The sequence below is a fragment of the Lithobates pipiens genome, unplaced genomic scaffold (assembly GCF_037356315.1).
Source record: "Lithobates pipiens isolate NorthernLeopardFrog02 unplaced genomic scaffold, aLitPip1_a1.2 Scaffold_27, whole genome shotgun sequence".
NCBI classification, from domain to species: Eukaryota; Metazoa; Chordata; class Amphibia; order Anura; family Ranidae; genus Lithobates; species Lithobates pipiens.
The window spans coordinates 172,490,936-172,511,843 of NW_027507788.1; the positions used below are offsets into that span (position 1 = coordinate 172,490,936).

The following is a 20,908-nucleotide window of genomic DNA, read 5'->3' on the forward strand; positions in this document are numbered from 1 at the left end:
GTATGGGCTCTATCGGACTTTTTCCGTCGGAATTTCCGACGGAAAAAGTTTGAGAGCTGGTTCTAAAATTTTCCGACAACAAAATGCGATCAGACTTTTTCCAAGCATGTGTAGAGAATTCCAACGGACAAAGTGCCACGCATGCTCAGAATAAATTACGAGACAAAGCTATTGGCTGCTGGCCTCTTTATATTCTCGTCATACGTGAATTACATCACCTCATTCCGAACGATCGGATTTTCCGACAACTTTTGTGTGTATGCAACACAAGTTTCGGCCAAAATCCGTCCGAAAAAATCAGACAGATTTTGTGGTCAGAAAAAATCTGATGGATTTTGTGGTCGGAATGTTCGACCGTGTGTACAGGGCATTAGTCTTTTTGGGTATGAGTCTATCAACACGTGCCTCTTGACTTGGCAATATTTGCCAACTCTTCTTTGCAAAAACACTCCAAACCTGTCAGATTGCGAGGGTATCTCTTGTGCACAGCCCTCTTCAGATCACCCCACAGATCTTCAATCAGATTCAGGTCTGGACTGGGCCATTCCAAAACTTTAATCTTTTTCTGGTGAAGCCATTCCTTTGTTGGTTTGGATGTATGCTTTGGGTCATTGTCATGCTGAAAGATGAAGTTCAATAGACTTGGAAAATTTAACATTAATAAGTCACCAGGACCAGATGGCTTGCACCCAAGGGTACTTAGGGAACTCAGTCAAATAATTGCCAGACTATTGTTCCTAATTTTTACTGACGATGTACTGACTGGAATGGTACCAGCTGATTGGAGAAAAGCCAATGTAGCACCAATGTTTAAAAAAGGGCCAAACTACATCCCTGGGAATTACAGACCAATTAGCCTAACATCAATAGTATGCAAGCTCTTGGAGGGGATGATAAGGGACTATATACAAGATTTTAGTAATGAAAATGATATCATTAGACAAAATCAGCATGGATTCATGAACAATCATTCTTGCCAAACCAATCTATTAACCTTCTATGAGGAGTTGAGCTGCCATCTAGATATGGGAATCTGGATTTTGCAAAAGCATTTGAGTTCCTCATAAACATTTACTGTACAAAGCAAGGTCCGTTGGCATGGACCATAGAGTGAGTACATGAATTGAAAACTGGCTACAAGGGTAAGTTCAGAGGGTGGTGATAAATGGGGAGTACTCGGAATGGTCAGGGGTAGGTAGTGGGGTCCCCCAGGGTTCTGTGCTGGGACCAATCCTGTTTAATTTGTTCATAAACGACCTGGAGGATAGGGTAAACAGTTCAATCTCTGTATTTGCGGACCATACTAAGCTAAGCAGGGCAATAACTTCTCCGCAGGATGTGAAAACCTTGCAAAAAAATGCATTTGGGTGGCAAAAATATGAATGAAATCTACTCACTGGGGGTAGAACCTCTGGGGGAATCTAGGATGGCAAAGGACCTGGGGGTCCTAGAAGATGATAGCAGCAGCTTGGCATTGCATGTCATTGCAGAGCCTAACAAAGCAAACAGAATATTGGCATGCAAAAACCCCCCGGCCGGTATTGCCGAGTCTGGCTCGGGGTGGAATTTCAGTACCATAAGCGGTAACCCTGAGCCAGACTCGGGATCGCTTTGCAGGATACAGGGAGAGTTACTTACCTGGTCCCCTGGATCCTGCGATGTCTCCCCGCTGTGTGTGCGACCGGTCCTCTGCTCGATTCACACAGTGCCCGAGTGCCGCTGAGCTCCGTTCCCTGCGACGTTGCGACGCATGGGAGCGGAGATCGGCACCAAATTCAAAAAAGTAAAAACACACGGTACTGTAATCTTACAGATTACTGTACTGTATAAAAAAATTACACACCCCCTTTGTCCCTAGTGGTCTGTGCAGTGCCCTGCATGCACTTTTATATTATAAATACTGTTTTTTCTGCCTGGAATTTGGAGATTGTCCATAGCAACCAAAAAGTGTCCCTTTATATCAAAAGTGGTTAAAGACCAGCTAGAAAACAGCGATAATAAATTAGAATCACTTGCAGAATTGAGCGATAGCGATTTTTGTGGGGAAATTCGTCATCAAACACTAAGTCTAATCACAGCGACAATTCTGCAACTGAGCAAATTTCAGTGTTTTTGATTTGATTACATTATTGAATATTTATTATTATTATATTATTATTTGGTATAATTATTTATAGTTATTTATTATATCATAATTTATGATTTTGTGTTTCAAACTACTATCATACCGGGGATGAGTTATTCCTAAGAATTGCAGGCCTACAATATAAAACGCCAAATTTCCATGCAAAATAATGGTACCGCTTTCAGCACCTAAAATCTGAAATAATCATACCTCCAGGGAAATTAAAAAGGGGATCAACTCCAGAGATAAAACGATAATTCTCCCACTCTACAAGACTCTGGTCTGGCCGCACCTGAAGTATACTGTCCAGTTCTGGGCACCAGTCCTCAGGAAGGATATACTGGAAATGGAGCGAGTACAAAGAAGGGCAACAAAGCTAATAAAGGGTCTGGAGGATATTATTTATAAGGAAAGGTTGCGAGCACTGAACTTATTCTCTCTGGAGAAGAGTCGCTTGAGAGGGGATATGATTTCAATATACAAATACCGTACTGGTGACCCCACAATAGGGATAAAACTTTTCCGCTGAAGGGAGTTTAATAAGACACGTGATACTCACTAAAATTAGAAGAAAAAAGGTTTAACCTAAAACTGCATAGAGGGTTCTTTACTGTAAGAGCAGAAAGGATGTGGAATTCCCTTCCACAGGTGGTGGTTTCAGTGGGGAGCATCAATAGTTTAAAAAAACTAAAATTATATAGTCACCTGAACAACCACATACAGGGATATACAATGTAATACTGACATATAATCGTAGAGAAGTATATAGGGGGGTGTAGTATCATACAGAAGTATATAGGGGAGTAGAGAAGTGTATAGGGGAGTAAAGAAGTATATAGAGGTGTATAGGAAGTAGAGAAGTATATAGGGGTTGTAGTATAGTAGAGAAGTATATAGGGGTGTATAGAAGTATATAGGGGGTGTAGTATCATAGAGAAGTATATGGGGGAGTAGAGAAGTGTATAGGGGATTAGAGAAGCATATCGGGTGTATATGGGAGAAGAGAAGTATATAGGGGTGTATAAAGAGTAGAGAAGTATATAGGGGCCTTATAGGGAGTAGATGAGTGTATAGGGGTGTAGTATAGTAGAGAACTATATAGGGAGTAGAGAAGTGTATAGGAGTTGTAGTGTATAGGGAAGTAGAAAAGTATATATGGGGTGTATAGGGGAGTAGAGAAGTATAAAAGGGGTGTAGTATAGTAGATAAGTATATAGGGGGTAGAAACGTATATAGGGGAGTAGAGAAGTTTATATGGTGTGTATTATAGTAAAAGTTTATATAGGGGTGAAGTATAGCAGATACGTATTTAGAGGTGTATAGGGGAGTAAAGAAGTATAGGAGGGGTGTATAGGGAGTAGAGGAGTATATATGGGTGTATATGGAGTTGAGAAGTATAGAGGGGTGTAGTATAGTAGGGAAGTATATAGGGGAGTAGATTAGTATATAGGGGTGTATAGGGAGTGGAGAAGTATATAGGGGAGTAGAGAAGTATATAGGAAGTAGCGAAGTGTATAGGGAGTGTATACGGAGTAGTGAAGTATATAGGGGAGTGGAGAAGTATATATGGAGTGTATAGGGGAATCAATAAGTGTATATGGGGTGTATAGGGGACTAGAGAAGTGTGTAAGGAAGTATAAAGGTGTATAGGGGAGTAGAGAAGTATACAGGTGGTGTATTATAGTAGAGAAATATATAAGGAGTGGAGGAGTATACAGGAGGCGTAGTATAGTAGAGAAGTATTTATGGGCGTATAGGGGAGTAGAGAAGTATATAGAGGTGTATAGGGAGTAAAGCAGTATATAGGGGTGTATAGGGAGTAGAGAAGTATATAGGGGAGTAGAGAAGTACATAAGGAGTAGAAAAGTATAAAGGGGGTGTAGTATAGTACAATAGCAAAGTGTATAGGGAGTAGAGAAGTACATAGCGGGTGTATAGGGAAGTAGAGAAGTATATAGGGATGTAGTATAGTACAATAGAGAAGTATATAGGAGGTAGAGAAGTATATAGGGGTGTATAGAAGTATATAGGGGGTGTAGTATCATAGAGAAGTATATGGGGGAGTAGAGAAGTGTATAGGGGATTAGAGAAGCATATCAGGTGTATATGGGAGAAGAGAAGTATATAGGGGTGTATAAAGAGTAGAGAAGTATATAGGGGGTGTATAGGGAGTAGATGAGTGTATAGGGGTGTAGTATAGTAGAGAACTATATAGGGAGTAGAGAAGTGTATAGGAGTTGTAGTGTATAGGGAAGTAGAAAAGTATATATGGGGTGTATAGGGGAGTAGAGAAGTATAAAGGGGTGTAGTATAGTAGATAAGTATATAGGGGTAGAAAAGTATATAGGGGAGTAGAGAAGTTTATATGGTGTGTATTATAGTAAAAGTTTATATAGGGGTGAAGTATAGCAGATAAGTATTTAGAGGTGTATAGGGGAGTAAAGAAGTATAGGAGGGGTGTATAGGGAGTAGAGGAGTATATAGGGGTGTATATGGAGTTGAGAAGTATAGAGGGGTGTAGTATAGTAGGGAAGTATATAGGGGAGTAGATTAGTATATAGGGGTGTATAGGGAGTGGAGAAGTATATAGGAAGTAGCGAAGTGTATAGGGAGTGTATACGGAGTAGTGAAGTATATAGGGGAGTGGAGAAGTATATATGGGGTGTATAGGGGAATCAATAAGTGTATATGGGGTGTATAGGGGACTAGAGAAGTGTGTAAGGAAGTATAAAGGTGTATAGGGGAGTAGAGAAGTATACAGGTGGTGTATTATAGTAGAGAAATATATAAGGAGTGGAGGAGTATACAGGAGGTGTAGTATAGTAGAGAAGTATTTATGGGCGTATAGGGGAGTAGAGAAGTATATAGAGGTGTATAGGGAGTAAAGCAGTATATAGGGGTGTATAGGGAGTAGAGAAGTATATAGGGGAGTAGAGAAGTACATAAGGAGTAGAAAAGTATAAAGGGGGTGTAGTATAGTACAATAGAAAAGTGTATAGGGAGTAGAGAAGTATATAGGGGGTGTATAGGAAGTAGAGAGGTATATAGGGGATGTAGTATAGTACAACAGAGAAGTATATTTGGAGTAGAGAAGTATATATGGGGTGTATTATAGTAGAGAAGTATATAGGGGGTTTATAGGGGAGTAGAGTAGTATATAGGGGATGTATTATAGCACAATAGAGAAGTATATAGTATAGTAGAGGGATTGGCACTGTCTGTGGTGTATGGGATGTAGAGTATATAGAGGGTGCATTATAGTAGAGAAGTGTATAGTAGAGGGATCGGCGCTGTCCACGGTGGGTGGTCCTGAATTGCAGTGTATGGGATGTACAGTATATAGGGGGGTGTATAGGGAGTAGAGAAGTATATAGGGGTGTAGTATACGATAGTAAAGTACAATATGGTGAAGTGTAGAATAGGATATTATAGGATGGCTGTGTTTGTTGTACAGAGGATCGGCGCTGTCCGTGGTCGGTGGTACTGAATTGCAGTGTATGGGATGTACAGTATATAGGGGGTGTATAGGGAGTAGGGAAGTATATAGGGGTGTAGTATAGTACAATAGAGAAGGATGTAGAGGGTAGTGAAGTATATAGGGGGTGTATTATAGTAGAGAAGTATATAGTAGGTGTATTGGGAGTAGAGAAGTATATAGGGGTATATATGGAATAGAGAAGTATATAGGGTGTAGTGTAGTATAGTAGAGACGTATACAGGGGAGTAGAGAAGTGTATAGTAGAGGGATCGGCGCTGTCCGCGGTCGGTGGTGCTGAATTGCAGTGTATGAGATGTACAGTATATAAGGGGTGTATAGGGAGTAGGGAAGTATATAGGGGGTGTAGTATGCTGTAGTGTAGGATAGTACAATATAGTGTCGGATATAATAGGATATTGTGGGGTGGCTGTATTGTACAGAGGATCGGCGCTGTCCGCGGTCGGTGGTGCTGAATTGCGGTGTATGGGAAGGGGGGATCCTGTATTCGGTAGTGTTCCGGTTCAGGCGGTGATCGGTGGTGGGGGCGGGGAGACCTTGAACGGACAATGTTATCCGGGTCCAGGTGCAGTGCCGGGACGGGTCTCGGTGTGAGGACAGAGGGGCCCCGGTGCTAGTTGGGGACCCGGCACTGCGCATGACACTGCGGCTGTCCTTTGGCCTGGCCACACCCCCACCTTGTTGACTGGCGCCTCCCCCGACCAATCAACGCCTCCCTTGGAGCGGGGCCGGCCAATGGGCGCGGTGAGGGGGCGGGAGCGGCCGCTATAGTCTGTGTCCGGTGCGGGCAGAGAGGAGATGGAGATCGGAGGGGGATGACACGACGGGGAGGATGAGGCTCCAGAGCGACCATCGTACGATCTACTATGATCCGCTATGTGCGACATTTCATCGCCGTCATCTTCGCCGTGTGCGCCCCTCCCCGGGCTCAAGGTGAGACCGACCGACCCACCGGCGCTGCCCGCTCTGCCAACTACCCCACTAGTGCTGCCTGACAACTGTCCTACACTTCCCTCCTGACTGCCCCCCCCGAACTGTCCTGACCCCAAGGTGCCCCCCTTCTCTCTGTATACCCCCTTCTATCTACCCCCTGATACCCCAACCCCCCTTCTCTCTGTATACCCCCTCCTATCTACCCTCTGATACCCCAAGCTGCCCCCTTCTCTCTGTATACCCGCTTCTATCCACCCTCTGATACCCCCTCCCTTCCATGTCTATGCCCCTGTACTCCCCGTCTGACCCCCCAGTACCCCAATATACCCCCCTTCTGTCTCTCTTCTAATACTGCAGAGAACTCACCCCGACCCCTGGTGACCACTAATACCCCAGTATATCCCCCTCTCTGCTTTCTTACCACAGCACCCCCGTTATAATTCCCCTCCCCCTGTCCTCTAATTCCCCCTTCATGTCTGTCCTGAACTCACTTCCCCCCCATTTTTCCCATGTCTACCACCCTCCTCCACACCCCGGATTTACTGCCTTCTAATGCCCCAATACCCCCCTGACTGCCCTAATACCCCCATGTACTATCTCCAGCACCTCCTTCCTCCTGTCTGCCCTCTAATACCCCAGAAGCCCTCTCCTCCTTCCTGACCTGCCACCCCCATCTCTTCTGTTCTCATATTCCTGTCTGCCCTGATACCCCAGTACCCCCTCTGATACCCCCATTCCTCCTGCCAGCCCTATAATACCCTGTTATGTCTGTACTCCACCCCATCCCCATGTTCTGCCTTCTAATATGCCCTCCTGTCTGCCCTAATACCTTCCAATACTCTATGCAATACCTCAGTAACCCCCCTTCCTTCTGTCTGCCTTATAATACCCCAGTGCCCCCCCTTCTCCTGTCTGTTCTCTGTTACCCGCCCCCCCCCCCCCATACCCCCTTCCTGTCTGTCCATTAACTTATCTAGAATGCCTCTCCTTCTGCCTGACCTGCCACCCCCATACCTCCTCTCTTCTGTGCTCATACCCCAAAATCTACCCCTTCCTCTCCTGTCACTATTGGAACTTACCCCTCCCCATTAGGGCACTATACAAATCTGAGTACATTGCTGTCTACAAAGGGGACAGCAGGATTATTCTATTGGTTATTTGATGGGGCCAGTGGCAGTAGGATTATAGCACTGATCATTGGATGGGGCAGCAGAATTCTCTCTTCTCTCATTGGATGAGGCAGTAGGATTATCCCTCCTCACTAAATGGGGCAGTAGGATTATCTATTTCTCAGATGGGGCAGCTGGATTATCAATCCCTATTGGTTGGGGCAATAGCATTATCCCTTCTCATTGGATGGGGCAGAAGTGTTATTCCTCTGATTACTGGTTGGGGCAATAGGGTTATCTCTCTGGTTGCTGGTTGGGGCAGTAATTTTATCTTACTGATCACTGGTTGGTGCAGTAGGGTTATCTCTCTGATCGCTGGTTGGTGCAGTGTGGTTATCTCTCTGCCCGCTGGTTGGGGCAGTGTGGTTATCTCTCTGACCGCTGGTTGGGGCAGTAGGGTTATCTCTCTGACCGCTTGTTGGGGCAGTAGGGTTATCTCTCTGATCGCTGGTTGGGGCAGTAGGGTTATCTCTCTGACCACTTGTTGGGGCATTGGGGTTATCTCTCTGACCGCTTGTTGGGACAGTAGGGTTATCTCTCTGATCGCTGGTTGGTGCAGGAGGGTTATCTCTCTGACGGCTTGTTGGGGCAGTAGGATTATCTCTCTGGTCGCTGGTTGGGGAAGTAGGGTTATCTCTCTAAACACTGGCTGGGGCAGTAATTTTATCTTACTTATCACTGGTTGGGGCAGTAGGGTTATCTCTCTGATCACTGATTGGGGCAGAAGGGTTACAGTGCCCTGCAAAAGTATTCACCCCCCTTGGCATTTTTCGTGTTTTGTTGCCTCACCCTGGAATTAACATGGATTGTTTGAGGATTTGCATCATTCAATAACATGCCCACAACTTTGAAGATGTTTTTTCTTTTTTTATTGTGAAGCAAACATCAAATAGGACAAAATAACAGATAAAGTCAATGTGTATAACTATTCACCCCCCTAAAGTCAATACTTTGCAGGGCCACCTTTTGTGGCTATCACAGCTCCAAGTCCTTTTGGGTAAGTCTCTATGAGCTGGCTACATCTTACCACTGGGATTTTTGCTCATTCCTCCTTGCAAAACTGCTCCAGCTCCTTCATGTTGTATGGTTTGCGCTTGTGAAAAGCAATCTTTTAAGTCTGACCACATACTTTCTATTGGATTGAGGTCTGGGCTTTGACTAGGCCATTCCAACACATTTCCATGTTTCCCCTTAAACCACTCAAGTGTTGCTTTAGCAGTGTGTTTGTGGTCATTGTCCTGCTGGAAGGTGAACCTCCGTCCTTGCCTCAAATCACACACAGAGTGGTACAGGTTTTGCTCAAGAATATCCCTATATTTAGAACCATCCATCTTTCCCTCAACGCTGACCAGTTTCCCAGTCCTGACTGCTGAAAACATCCCACAGCATGATGCTGCCACCACCATGTCTCACTGTGGGGATGGTGTTCTTTGGGTAATGTGATGTGTTGGGTTAGCACCAGACATAGCATTTTCTTTGATGGCCAACAAGTTCAATTTTAGTCTCATCAGACCAGAGCACCTTCCTCCATACATTTTGGGAGTCTCCCACATGCCTTTTCCCAAACTCAAAACATCATTTTGTTTTTAGCTGAAAGTAATGTCTTTCTTCTGGCCACTCTGCCATAATCCCAACTCTATGGAGCGTACGGCTTATTGTCATTTTATGTACAGTTAATCCAGTCTCTGCTGTGGAACTTTGCAGCTCCTCCAGGGTTACCTTAGGTTCCTTGGTTTTCATGGCAGTGTTTGGTTAGTGGTGCCTCTCGCTTAGGTGTTGCAGCCTCTGGGGCCTTTCAAAAAGGTGTGTATATGTAATGACAGATCATGTGACACTTGGATTGCACACAGGTGGACATCATTTCACTAATTATGTGACTTCTGAAGGTAATTGGTTGCATCAGAGCTTTTTATATGCTTCATAACAAAGGGGGGTAAATACATATGCACATGCCAATTATCCGTTTTTTTAGATCTGAAAAATAGTTGTATGTATATATTTTTCTCATTTTACTTCACCAACGACTATTGTGTTCTGATCCATCACATATAATTCAGATTTTAAAAAACATTGAACTAAAGGCTGTAAAGTAACAAAATAGGTAAAACGCCAAAGGGGTGAATACTTTTGCAAGGCACTGTATCGCTGTGATCACTGGTTGGGGCAGTAGGATTATCTTGCTGATCACTGGTTGGGGCAGTAGGATTATCTTGCTGATCACTGGTTGGGGCAGTAGGGTTATCTCTCTGATCACTGGTTGGTGCAGGAGGGTTATCTCTCTGATCACTGGATGGCGCAGTAGGGTTATCTTTCTGATCACTGGTTGGGGCAGTAGTGTTATCTCTCTGATTGCTGGTTGGGGCACTAGTGTTATCTCTCTTATCGCTTGTTGGTGCAGGAGGGTTGTCTCTCTGGTCACTGGTTGGTGCAGGAGGGTTATCTCTCTGATCACTGGTTGGTGCAGGAGGGTTATCTCTCTGATCACTGGATGGGGCAGGAGGGTTGTCTCTCTTATCACTGGTTGGGGCAGGAGGGTTGTCTCTCTTACCACTGGTTGGGGCAGGAGGGTTGTCTCTCATATCACTGGTTGGTGCAGGAGGATTATCTCTCTGGTCACTGGTTGGTGCAGGAGGGTTATCTCTCTGATCACTGGTTGGTGCAGGAGGGTTATCTCCCTTATCACTGGTTGGTGCAGGAGGGTTATCTCCCTTATCACTGGTTGGTGCAGGAGGGTTACCGGTATCTCTCTGACCACTGGTTGGGGTAGGAGGGTTATCTCTCTGATCACTGGATGGAGCAGTAGTGTTATCTCTCTGATCACTGGATGGAGCAGTAGTGTTATCTCTCTGATCACTGGATGGAGCAGTAGGGTTATCTCTTTGCTCATTGGGTGTGAGTTGTGTCCATAGAGGTGCTGTGCACTTTTATGGAACATATCAGTCACAGAACATCCCATATCCAGGTGTTGGCACTTCCTAACCTGCAGCAGCTGTTGGCATTTGCAGCACCGCAGTGGAGTCTGCCTTGGCATCATAGTTGTGTGCAGGCTAGGCCTTGGCAGAAGCACAGAGAGGGCAGAGAAGGGACACAGAGTGAGCTGAAATTCCCCTTTATGTTGTGTGACCCTGCCATGTCCTCTCCAGCTCTCCTGTGCCGTTCTGGGTATTTGATGGAGTGTGATGTAAGCGGTGAGGAAGGGGTTAATGGATGGCTGCTGCAGAGTGGTAGTGAGCGGACTGTCCACGCAGCAGGGACGGTGAAGGACTGTGACCGGGAGGTCTGTGGGGTGCTGACAGGCTCCACGTTTTTATCTTGTCACATCTCATTAGTGTGAGTCAGTGTCACAAGTCGTGTAGAAGTGCAGGAGGGAGATGACGGTCGGAGAGCGGAGGCTCTGGATGATGTCATCTGTAATTCATGAATTCAGTGCCATGTGACGAGCAGCTTGTCCCGGGTGGTTTTGGGTGGAGTTCGGAAAGGACAGACAGATATTGCAGAGCGTGTGAGGGATTTGTTCATTAGAGGGGGGATCCGGGCATATCACTAGATATGTGTGTGTGTGTGTCAAAGAAAGTTGGCATGACCGACTTGCTGAGGAGACCTCACCTGGAGGCACCGCGTAATCCTGGGAACCTTCTGGAGGCTTAACCCTTCCTCTGCCAGCTCCTCTGTGCCTCCCATCAGGTGTCAGTCAGTTGTGGTGTTTCCAGCAGTGAAGGGGTTCATTTGTCTTGCGCTCTGATTTAAAGGCTGCTGATTGATGACAGCTTGAAGTTTCCACCAGTAATTGCAGAAATGATCTTTGCTGAGCGTGGGATCCCCCCCGCTCCGTCCTCCGGGCACAGAGACTGTAGTCTGCAGGAAGAGGGGAGTACAATTTGGCTGCACTATTGGGAGTGCTGAGAGGAAATGACATTTTCCTGCTGGGGCAATTCAGTGATTGGTGGAGATGCTCACTTTGCCATCACTAAGGTTCCATGTGTGGAGGGGGGTTTACATCACTACAAATGCGTGTTCTGCTCCATATATTAGGATGTTGCCGATGTAATCCATTTGAGCAGGTAGTGTGATGTCCCGTATTTACAGCACTGAATGACTTGGAGGAAGAGTTGTGTGAGTGCCCCCAGGACTGGTGCTCCAGGAACTTTCAAGGTCTCTCTGTGTGGGTGATGCTGAGCAGAGCATGATGGGTACATTGTAATTGTAGTCTATAGTCTGGGATCCCCCTTGATCTCAGCAGACAACCACAAGGCCCAAGACATAATGGACACACCATGTGTGCGTCTCCACAGGGGACCTCTGGATTTAAGGGCCCATTCATACAAGATACAGGTTGGTTGGACACTGGTACCCCACCCACGGTCTCATCATTCGCCTGAATATTCACTTCCTTCCTTGTTGGCACTGAGACATGTGGAGCACTTTCCCCATTTCCTGTGGACACTCAGGTCAGGAAGTCAAGTGTGTGCTGGCTCCAGTTGCATGGTATGGTGGAGATCCGGGCACACAAATGACTCTTAGCCTGCATCTGTCCATATACAAGGAATACTTCTTGTACTAAGTCATTGGTTGGGAGTTAGGGGAAGGGCAGGTTGTACTCACACAGGGGCCTCCATTGCTGCCTCCATGCTCTATGAATGCCATCATTCCTTTGACCGGAAGAATTCAAGTAGAACTGTAGGCAAAACTTTTTTTTTTTTTCATTTTAGATACAATAAGGAAGGATTATAAGCCATGCATGTTATTTTCTGCCATTTGTGTCAAATTGGAGTGATTACCTTCACTTCCTGCCCCATAGCCAAAACAGGAAGTGAGAGGAAATACCTGCAAATTAAAGGAATCCCTTTGGGAAAGGCCAAGATTTCCCCTTTATTACTGTTCTCGGGACAACCCAAAATGTGGGATTTTCTTTTACTTTCAATGATGGGGGGGGGATAATAAAAAGTTTTGCCTTTGGTTATACTTTAAGCTGTTCATGCACTGGTAGAATTATGTTACTTTTTTTCCCCTATTTTAGGAATGTTCATTTGATTTTCCAATCATTAGTGAGGTCAAAATGACATTCGTTTTCCACTGCACTGACGAGAAACTTCGAAGGAGCAAGGATGGTATATTTCCAACAGTGGATGTAGTTTTTATCTGGCTGTAGAATGTAGATGAGATTAAACAGACTCTCCACCCAGAATTTTTGGTGTCTGGTAGGTGCTAGAAATTTCAAGTATAAACTAAAGGCAAATTTTTTTTATTATTATTATTTTTTTTTGGATAGAGTGGAGAGGGAATAGAATGCCTATTAGGTTTTTATTGCTGTCTGTGCCCCCCCCCCCCCATTAGCAAGAATGAATCTCCCTATTTGTCCTGTTTACCATTATCATTGAAAATGAAAGTAAATGAAAACCCAAAATTTGGGTTGTCCGTAGAAAAGTAATACAATTTTCCAATGGGGACACTAGTTTGCAGGGATTTCCTCACTTCCTGTTTTGGCTATGGAACAGGAAGTGAAGGTAAAACTCCCCAACAAGGTGGCAAAAAATTGCCTATAGTTCTACTTTAAAGTATCTAACCATATCTTTTCAAGGACTCTGCGTTGAGTTTCCTCATGTTAAACTGCCTGTATGAGGTGCCATGCTCTACCTGTATATGAAATATCACTTATCACATATTTTGGTGCCTCCAGACAGACTGTTAGATCTTTTCCATGGCTGTGTATGTCATCATTTATAATCACTGTGTCTAGGATGTTATGATGTCCACTTCTCAGGCAATGCTCTGCTCCCATCCTCGATACCCCCAGTACAGTGCTTTCTCTTTTACCCAGGTATGGGAAGAGATACATTAATAATGTGTTGCCAGTTCCATCAGTGTTTGAGAAGAAAACCAAAAAGCATGCACTATGTGCAGGTCTTAGGGCCAGAGTAACACCACTTCCTTATGGAGCACTGTGGAATATCGGGAGCTGTGATATTCTGTATATGGTGAGCAGTGCATTGTGGGATATTGAGTACCATGAAATCCTATGTGTGGTGAGTAGTGCATGGTGGGATATCAGGTGATGAACAGCGCATTGTGTGATATTGGAAGCCCTGACATCCTGTGTATGATGGGCAGTGTATTGGGAGATATCGGGCACCATTATGTCTTCTGACCTCCCACATCTCAGACTTGAGAATTCCCTGAAGTGAACTCGGCGCCGGTCAGTCTCAGGAATCTTCTAGTGGGCAATCTGTATATCTCAGGCTTGGAAATGGCCAAGATGGAATTCTAGACCTCTCATGCCGAGAATTTCCAAGGTGGGTCTCAGCAATTCTTAGGCCATGGAATTCTCTGAATGAGACTCCATACTTCTCTGCAGTGAAGGACATCCTAGCTAGTTAAGTTGTATCTTCTTCCTGCTCAAGTTGCTTACAGTCTTTATGTAGTTTTCTGTAAACTGTGAAAGATGGAACTAGCAGGGTTTCCACTTCTGTTTCTGTCAATGACCCTGTAATTGATGCCATGCCACATGTGTCTTGCCTGGGGTCTGTGTTATTTTGTCTCATCACTGCTGTCAGTAAACTTCTGCAGATTACACAATATTTCATTGCTGTCATGTCTACCAATGACGGTTCCATTTCTTCTCCGGTTTATTAGAAGATTCGATCCTTTTGTTTAGTTCAATACATGATATAGTTAATAACCTGAAACATACCACTTTTATAAATCCTCTATGCTCCCCTTCTGCAGACCCCCTACACTCTTCTGCGAACCCTCTCCGCTCTCCTTCCGCTGACCCTCTCCGCTCTCCTTCCGCTGGCCCTCTCCGCTCTCCTTCCGCTGGCCCTCTCCGCTCTCCTTCCGCTGGCCCTCTCCGCTCTCCTTCCGCTGGCCCTCTCTGCTCTCCTTGTATGCATGGACCCTCTCTGTTCTCCTTCCATGGACCCTTTCTGCCCTCCTTATGCGCAAGGACCCTCTCTGCTCTCCTTCCGCTGGCCCTCTCTGCTCTCCTTCCGCTGGCCCTCTCTGCTCTCCTTCCGCTGGCCCTCTCTGCTCTCCTTCCGCTGACCCTCTCTGCTCTCCTTCCGCTGGCCCTCTCTGCTCTCCTTCCGCTGACCCTCTCTGCTCTCCTTCCGCTGGCCCTCTCTGCTCTCCTTCCGCTGGCCCTCTCTGCTCTCCTTCCGCTGGCCCTCTCTGCTCTCCTTCCGCTGGCCCTCTCTGCTCTCCTTCCGCTGGCCCTCTCTGCTCTCCTTCCGCTGGCCCTCTCTGCTCTCCTTCCGCTGGCCATCTCTGCTCTCCTTCCGCTGGCCATCTCTGCTCTCCTTCCGCTGGCCATCTCTGCTCTCCTTCCGCTGGCCATCTCTGCTCTCCTTCCGCTGGCCATCTCTGCTCTCCTTCCGCTGGCCATCTCTGCTCTCCTTCCGCTGGCCATCTCTGCTCTCCTTCCGCTGGCCATCTCTGCTCTCCTTCCGCTGGCCATCTCTGCTCTCCTTCCGCTGGCTCTCTCTGCTCTCCTTCCGCTGGCCCTCCGACCCTATCTGCTCTCCTTGTATGCATGGACCCTCTCTGTTCTCCTTCCATGGACCTTTTCTGCCCTCCTTGTGCGCAAGGACATTCTCTGCTCTTGCGCACACGTGCTTTACATCAGTGGCCTCCTAACTGTGGCACAGGGCTAGAAGCAGCCCTTTGCTTGTTTTAATCCAGCCCCTGGAGCACTATTTCTATCCACCAATACCAACAATTGGGCATAATTCCCAATGACACCAATGATGAGACACAATTCTTCACAATGACACTGATGGGGCACAATTCCTCCCACTGACACAAACGATAGGGCATGGCTTATTCACACTGACACTGGGATCTTTACTCCCAATGGCCTTTGTCTGGCCCACCTTAGGTCTGAAGGACAGTATACTGGTCCCTTTGCTTAGAAAGTTTTTAGACCTCTGCTCTACACTCTTCTTCCCTAAGTGCTCCATACTTCCCCTCTGCAAACCCTTTGCATTCTCTTTCCGCAGACCATCCAACACCTTCCTAGTCTTCTCACAATCAATGCTCTGCTTCTGCTTCCAAACTTCCCTCTGTGGGGAGAACTTCAAACACCGTGGATTAGGAGAAAGTGTTCATCTCATGATATTCTCCAGTAACTCTGCTCTCAGGCTCCACTCTGTATGCAGGAGGTAGAATTCCTAATCCCTCAACCTTGTGTAACCTCCATCTCTGTTCTGAACGCTGACTTGTTAGACAGCCCAGAGTTCGCTTCTGGCCAGCCTGTGTAACTTCGATGCTTCTTTATTGCTGGTTCACTGCAATGCACGCTCCTGTGATCACATCCATTATCATCCATTTTTTTTTTTTTTTAGGTTTTTTTGAGCTTCTAAAGCCCCCACTGTTGAGCTTTTCCTGCATTTCTGTCCCAATCTCTTTGACTGAGGGAAACATTCTCATCTTTGTCACCAGAAAACATGTCCATGCTGAAAGATTCCCCTTCACATCCGGGTCTGGGGACATCCATAACATTATGTATTTCCTCACTTTCTCTCTTACCAGGGCTATTAGAGAGGATCAGTCTTTTAGTGGAGATACAGTCCATGTATTGGCAGTAGCAGAGACGAATCTTTCCCACATGGTGCAGCTAAACTGTCATATTGACGTATTTAATGTCCTACTCCAGCCATAATGTTTTATGGTATTATGAATGGAGTGGTGAGGAGTGAGGGAGATTCCCCCTTACTTGGTGAATGGTTAGAACATTTTATTCCCTTCTGTACCTTCTTGTACTGGCAACAACTGCTTCCAAAATTTCTTGTGTGGGAGTCAGACAGGAAGTGAGGTGAAATCTCTACAATGAGGTCACAGAAAAAATACCTGACAACTTTTTACTCTTGCTGAAGCAATACGAAACTGAAAACAGATTTTGGCTAGAAACAGGCTTTTTTTTTGCCAATCTGCGTTCACCTCCAATCCTCAGTTTTCCATGATCCTCCACCTTCCATGTCCAATCCTCAACCTTCAATGTCCTGTCCAATCCGCGCCATGCCACACCCGATCCTTAGCCTTCCTTGTCACCTATAATCCTCATCCTTCCACATCACCCTTGATTCACCTTCCATGTCATATCTGTTCCTTAGCCTTCCATGTCACCTATAATCCTCAGCTTTCCACATCACCTTTTATCCTCTGCCTTCCATGTTGAATCCAATCATCAGCCTTCCATGTTACCTCCAGTCCTCATTCTTTCATGTCCACCTTGTATAACCTGGAAGACAGCAAGGTGAGGAGCAAAAACATTTACCACCCCCCCCCCATCATTGTTTTATTTTATACATGTCCTTCATGTAACTCTTCACGTGTTCATCTCAGATTCAGGCAAACACCGCCCTGTATCTGTGCGGTCACGGGAACACCTCTCACTGTTGTCTCTTCCCATCCACATCTTCTAAGCAGATAAAGTTTATTTATGGATTTATGAGGATTTTTTTTTTCTCTTTCTACAACTCTCCACTTAAAATTCTGATCTCAAGTCGTAGTAAACAAGTTTGACTAGCGAGAAGGAGTGTTTGTTGCCAAGTGGCAGCTATAGCTCACACAGCGGCCCACGCGGACGCCCACTCACGCGTGTGTATTGATACAAAACATCTTGTAACTTCTCGTAGCTGGGTATCACTTTCCATGGCGGGACCAGGAATATAGCCAGAAGGGATCCCTGTCATCATATCATTGTTTTGACAATGTTGACTTTTTTTTTTTTTTTCGAGAAAGTATGCTAATGAACCAAAAAAGCTGAATTGTCTTCCAGCTGAACTTTTGTTTTTCTCCTGGCGTATGCATGAAAGTTGCTTCTAATAACGAATCTTGGAGATGCTGGAAAGGCCTCAAGTTAATGAGTGAAATGTCTGATTAGAGACAAATAAGAAAAGAAATGGTTGACATAGTTTGGTGGCATTTATAGAGGTCATCTATGTTCAAAACACACAGAGAGCATAAATAAGGATCTCCGTTATTTGAATTGGGGCCCTGCTTACTAAAACTTGTTGGTGAACTTACTTAATCACATGTTATGTCCCCTGCTGTTCCCTTTTCCCTGCACCAGGGCAGATCCAAGCTGCTTTGTGTAATCGAATGAAGGAGATGGAAGAGGACTGAGAATCATATTGAACGGCATTGTACAGAATTGCAGTTTTGTTTTCTTAATCTTATAGAAGCAGGACATTGTCAGGCTTCATTTCCTGGCTTAGGCCCAAAACATTACAGATCCTCAGGCCCCTTTCACACGATCTGTCCATTTTTTTTTCAATCCTCAGACGTACTCCTGTGGGCAAATGGATTGAAATGGATGATCATCCGTTTACATCTGAATCCATTCTAATGCCCCGTACACACAATCGGACTTTCCGACAACAAAACCGTGGAATTTTGTTTGAAGGTTGTTGGCTCCAACTTGTCTTGCATACAGACGGTCACACAAATGTTGGCCAACAATTACGAATGCGGGGACGTACAAGACGTACGACGAGCCGAGAAAAAGGAAGTTCAATAGCCAGGGTGGCGCCTTCTGCTTGATTCCAAGCATGCGTGAACTTTTATGTGTCGGACTTGTAGGCACACAATCGAAAATTAGGACTACAAAGTTTTGTTGGCAGAAAATTAGAGATCCTACTAGCCAGCATTTGTTGGTGGAAAGTCCGATAACAAATGTTCAATGGAGCATACACGGTCGGACTTTCAGCCAGCAAGCTCACATCCAACATTTGTTGTTGGAAAATCCGATCGTGTTCAGGGCATAAGAGTGTGTGATACACAGGTCCATGCACTCTTCCCAATATTTAGAATAAAGCTTGAAAGGCTTTAATTTCTTGCAGTTTGATTTTTAATCCGTCATGTACTTATACAGCTCTGCAGATTATAGGATGTCTTCCACTAATATCTAATAAATTGATCATTTATTATTTTATTTTTTTGCTGAATGATGGTTGTAGGAGCCCTGCATATAAAAAGCAAGTTTTCTTTGAGAAGATTAGGCGCACTTGCTGAACCTAGTGAGCTGTGGAATGTCACACTTAGAAGGTGGCAGGGAGATGTGATCACAGCTGTATGTAGGCCATGTCATATATTAACAGGCGCCTGTAGTGTGAGCTGTGTGTGCAGCACTTATCTCATATTGGAGTCACAGTAATTCCTGCCATAACCCCCAACATACACCTCCCATACCTGTATTAGATACTTGGCTTCAGCACCACAGACAGACAGCTCCCCTCAGTGACACTGATCACAAAAATGTGCCCTCCTGATGATCCGCTAGCACTGATGGTCTCATTAATGCCTGCAAAGCACGGTGTGTCTCAAAGGGGGTCAGGTATTGATGTCTGTGTCAGAAGGGGTTAGGTATTGATGTCAGAGGGGGTCAGGTGACGATGTCTGTGTCAGAGGGGGTCAGGTATTGATGTCAGAGGGGGTCAGGTGACAATGTCTGTGTCAGAGGGGGTCGGGTATTGATGTCTGTGCCAGAGGGGGTCAGGTGATGATGTCTGTGTCAGAGAGGGTCAGGCATTGATGTCAGAGGGGGTCAGGTGACAATGTCTGTGTCAGAGGGGGTTAGGTATTGATGTCTGTGTCAGAGGAGTTCAGGTATTGATGTCAGAGGGGGTCAGGTGACAATGTCTGTGTCAGAGGGGGTTAGGTATTGATGTCTGTGTCAGAGGGGTTCAGGTATTGATGTCAGAGGGGTCAGGTGACAGTGTCTGTGTCAGAGGGGGTTAGGTATTGATGTCTGTGTCAGAGGGGGTCAGGTATTGATGTCAGAGGGGGGTCAGGTGACAATGTCTGTGTCAGAGGGGGTTAGGTATTGATGTCTGTGTCAGAGGAGGTCAGGTGACGATGTCTGTGTCAGAGGGGGTCAGGTATTGATGTCAGAGGGGGTCAGGTGACAATGTCTGTGTCAGAGGGGGTCGGGTATTGATGTCTGTGTCAGAGGGGGTCAGGCATTGATGTCAGAGGGGGTCAGGTGACAATGTCTGTGTCAGAGGGGGTTAGGTATTGATGTCTGTGTCAGAGGGGGTCAGGTGACAATGTCTGTGTCAGAGGAGGTTAGGTATTGATGTCTGTGTCAGAGGGGGTCAGGTGACGACGTCTGTGTCAGAGGGGGTCGGGTATTGATGTCTGTGTCAGAGGGGGTCGGGTATTGATGTCTGTGTCAGAGGGGGTCGGGTATTGATGTCTGTGTCAGAGGGGGTCGGGTATTGATGTCTGTGTCAGAGGGGGTCGGGTATTGATGTCTGTGTCAGAGGGGGTCGGGTATTGATGTCTGTGTCAGAGGGGGTCGGGTATTGATGTCTGTGTCAGAGGGGGTCGGGTATTGATGTCTGTGTCAGAGGGGGTCGGGTATTGATGTCTGTGTCAGAGGGGGTCGGGTATTGATGTCTGTGTCAGAGGGGGTCGGGTATTGATGTCTGTGTCAGAGGGGGTCAGGTATTGATGTCTGTGTCAGAGGGGGTCAGGTATTGATGTCTGTGTCAGAGGGGGTCGGGTATTGATGTCTGTGTCAGAGGAGGTCAGGTATTGATGTCAGAGGGGATTGTGGACGATGTCTGTGTCAGAGGGGGTCAGGTGACTGTGTCTGTGTCTGTGTCAGAGGGGGTCAGGTGACTGTGTCTGTGTCAGAGGGGATCAGGTGACGATGTCTGTGCCAGAGCTGATCAGGTATTGATGTCTGTGTCAGAGGGGATCGGGTGACGATGTCTGTGTCAGAGGGGATCGGGTGACGGTGTCTGTGTCAGAGGGGATCGGGTGACGATGTCTGTGTCAGAGGGGATCGGGTGACGGTGTCTGTGTCAGAGGGGATCGGGTGACGGTGTCTGTGTCACAGGGGGTCAGGTGACGATGTCTGTGTTGGAGCTGATTAGATAGCATTGTTGGTGTCGGAAGTGATTAGATAGCATTGTTGGTGTCGGAAGTGATTAGATAACATTGTTGGTGTCGGAAGTGATTAGATAACATTGTTGGTGTCGGAAGTGATTAGATAATATTGTTGGTGTCGGAAGTGATTAGATAACATTGTTGGTGTCGGAAGTGATTAGATAACATTGTTGGTGTTGGAAGTGATTAGATAACATTGTTGGTGTCGGAAGTGATTAGATAACATTGTTGGTGCGGGAAGTAACCCTATGTCAGAGGTAATCAGGTAATGGGTTGTTGTATATGTATGGATTT

The 20,908-nt window shown here is 45.9% G+C and overlaps 1 protein-coding gene across 4 annotated transcripts in view; it reads left to right on the forward strand.

The window, feature by feature from the left end:
* The first annotated feature begins 6,383 nt into the window (after positions 1-6,383).
* Positions 6,384-20,908, forward strand: part of IGSF9B (immunoglobulin superfamily member 9B) — a 107,532-nt gene continuing 93,007 nt past the window's right edge. For 2 of the 4 annotated variants that reach the window (XM_077457902.1, XM_077457904.1), the window contains exon 1: positions 6,384-6,554. In XM_077457902.1, the coding sequence (XP_077314028.1) occupies positions 6,488-6,554 (67 nt within the window). In that variant the 5' untranslated portion in view covers positions 6,384-6,487. The remainder of the gene's footprint in view (positions 6,555-20,908) is intronic. The other 2 variants (XR_013263253.1, XM_077457903.1) reach the window with 1 other exon arrangement.